Source organism: Cyprinodon variegatus, unplaced genomic scaffold (genome assembly GCF_000732505.1).
Source record: "Cyprinodon variegatus isolate N-32 unplaced genomic scaffold, C_variegatus-1.0 Scaffold417, whole genome shotgun sequence".
Taxonomy (NCBI): domain Eukaryota; kingdom Metazoa; phylum Chordata; class Actinopteri; order Cyprinodontiformes; family Cyprinodontidae; genus Cyprinodon; species Cyprinodon variegatus.
The window spans coordinates 229,757-231,226 of NW_015150870.1; the positions used below are offsets into that span (position 1 = coordinate 229,757).

At 48.0% G+C, this 1,470-nt stretch overlaps 1 protein-coding gene across 1 annotated transcript in view; it reads left to right on the forward strand.

Moving 5' to 3' along the window:
• The first annotated feature begins 527 nt into the window (after positions 1-527).
• Positions 528-1,470, forward strand: part of enah (enabled homolog (Drosophila)) — a 136,888-nt gene continuing 135,945 nt past the window's right edge. Inside the window, exon 1 of the mRNA XM_015388245.1 lies at positions 528-730. Within this exon, the coding sequence (XP_015243731.1) occupies positions 726-730 (5 nt within the window). The 5' untranslated portion in view covers positions 528-725. The remainder of the gene's footprint in view (positions 731-1,470) is intronic.

Below are 1,470 nucleotides of genomic sequence, written 5' to 3' on the forward strand. Positions count from 1 at the left end.
TGCAGCCAGTAGCAGCATTCCGTTATCAGAGCGGGCCATGAACGCAGCATGTGTTGCAGCCAGTAGCAGCAGAAGTCCGCTATCAGAGCGGGCTCTGAACGCATCACATGTTGCAGCCAGCAGAAGCAGCAGCCCGTTATCACATCGGGCCCTGAACGCAGCACATATTGGTGCCAGTAGCAGCTGTCCGCTACCAGAGCGGGCCCTGAACGCAGCACATGTTGTAGCCAGTAGCAGCCAGCAGCCCGTTATCACAGCGGGCCATGAACGCAGCAGCAACAGTCCGCTATCAGAGCGGTCCGTGAACGCAGCAGCAACAGTCCGCTATCAGAGCGGGCCGTGAACGCAGCAGCAGCAGTCCGCTATCAGAGCGGCGCAGCTCCACATCGCTCCGGCTCAGATCCGTGGAGTCGCCAGGGATTCTCACTCATTCCCATCTGACTTTACAACACCGACGGAGTCTAGAACATGTAGGAATAGACCGCTCCAGTTTTTATTCTAATTTTGTTTTTTATGTATATATATTTTTTCTACACTTTTGCGGGACAAGTCTATAAAGTGTCAGTCTCACGCCTCCGGACTCTCATTCATTTGGTCTCCTTTGAAGTGAACCAAGCCGCCAAGTTTAGTTAATTATAATTTCTTTCTTGAAAACTCCAGAGGAACTCCTCCCCGCCGCTGAGCCACAGGACTCCGTAACAAATTGGAGCTACCGACCCTCCACCATGAGGTTAGTGCGTTTTAATCGAAGTATTTTGTCGGTGAAGTGTCGCTGTTAGGGGATGGGAGGCTTTTTGGGATGAGACGCCTCGCGGACCAGCTGGGTGAGAGCGCGTGGGGAGGAAATTAAAAGCCTCCAGCTGATGTTCAGTGTTAGCTAATATTTGGCTGGTGACCGTAATGGGCAGCAGCTGTCCGGAGCCCAACAAACGCCATGCTCCGTCAGCTTTATTACAGGCTGAGTGTCGGCAGTTTTTTTCTCCCAACCGCCGAGCTCGCGCTGCTCAACGTGAGGCTGCGTCTGTGCACGCGCATGGACTGGTGCGCGCTCCGTGCTTCTGCATAAAGAGGGATTATGTTTGATGGGCTCAGGGTTATTTGATGCCACCTTATGACTGTCTATGTCTAAAGCTTTGACTCCTAGCAGCAAAAAACACAAACTCTCTTTCCTGTGCTGAAAACACACTCTGTACAATTTAAATATGTCCTGTTTTCTTTCTGGAGTTAAGGATAATTTTACGGAAGAGGAATTAGGGCCACTGACAAAAAAGTTACATGATTTTTAAAGTTTTATTTCAATTTTAAATGGGGGAAAAAAAAATTCTGACTTTAAAATCAGAATTCCTGACTTTTTTCTTAGAATCCTGACTTTTTTCTTAGAATCCTGACTTTTTTCTTAGAATCCTGACTTTATTCTTAAAATACCTGACTGTAATCACAGAATTCCTGACTGTAATCACAGAATTCCTG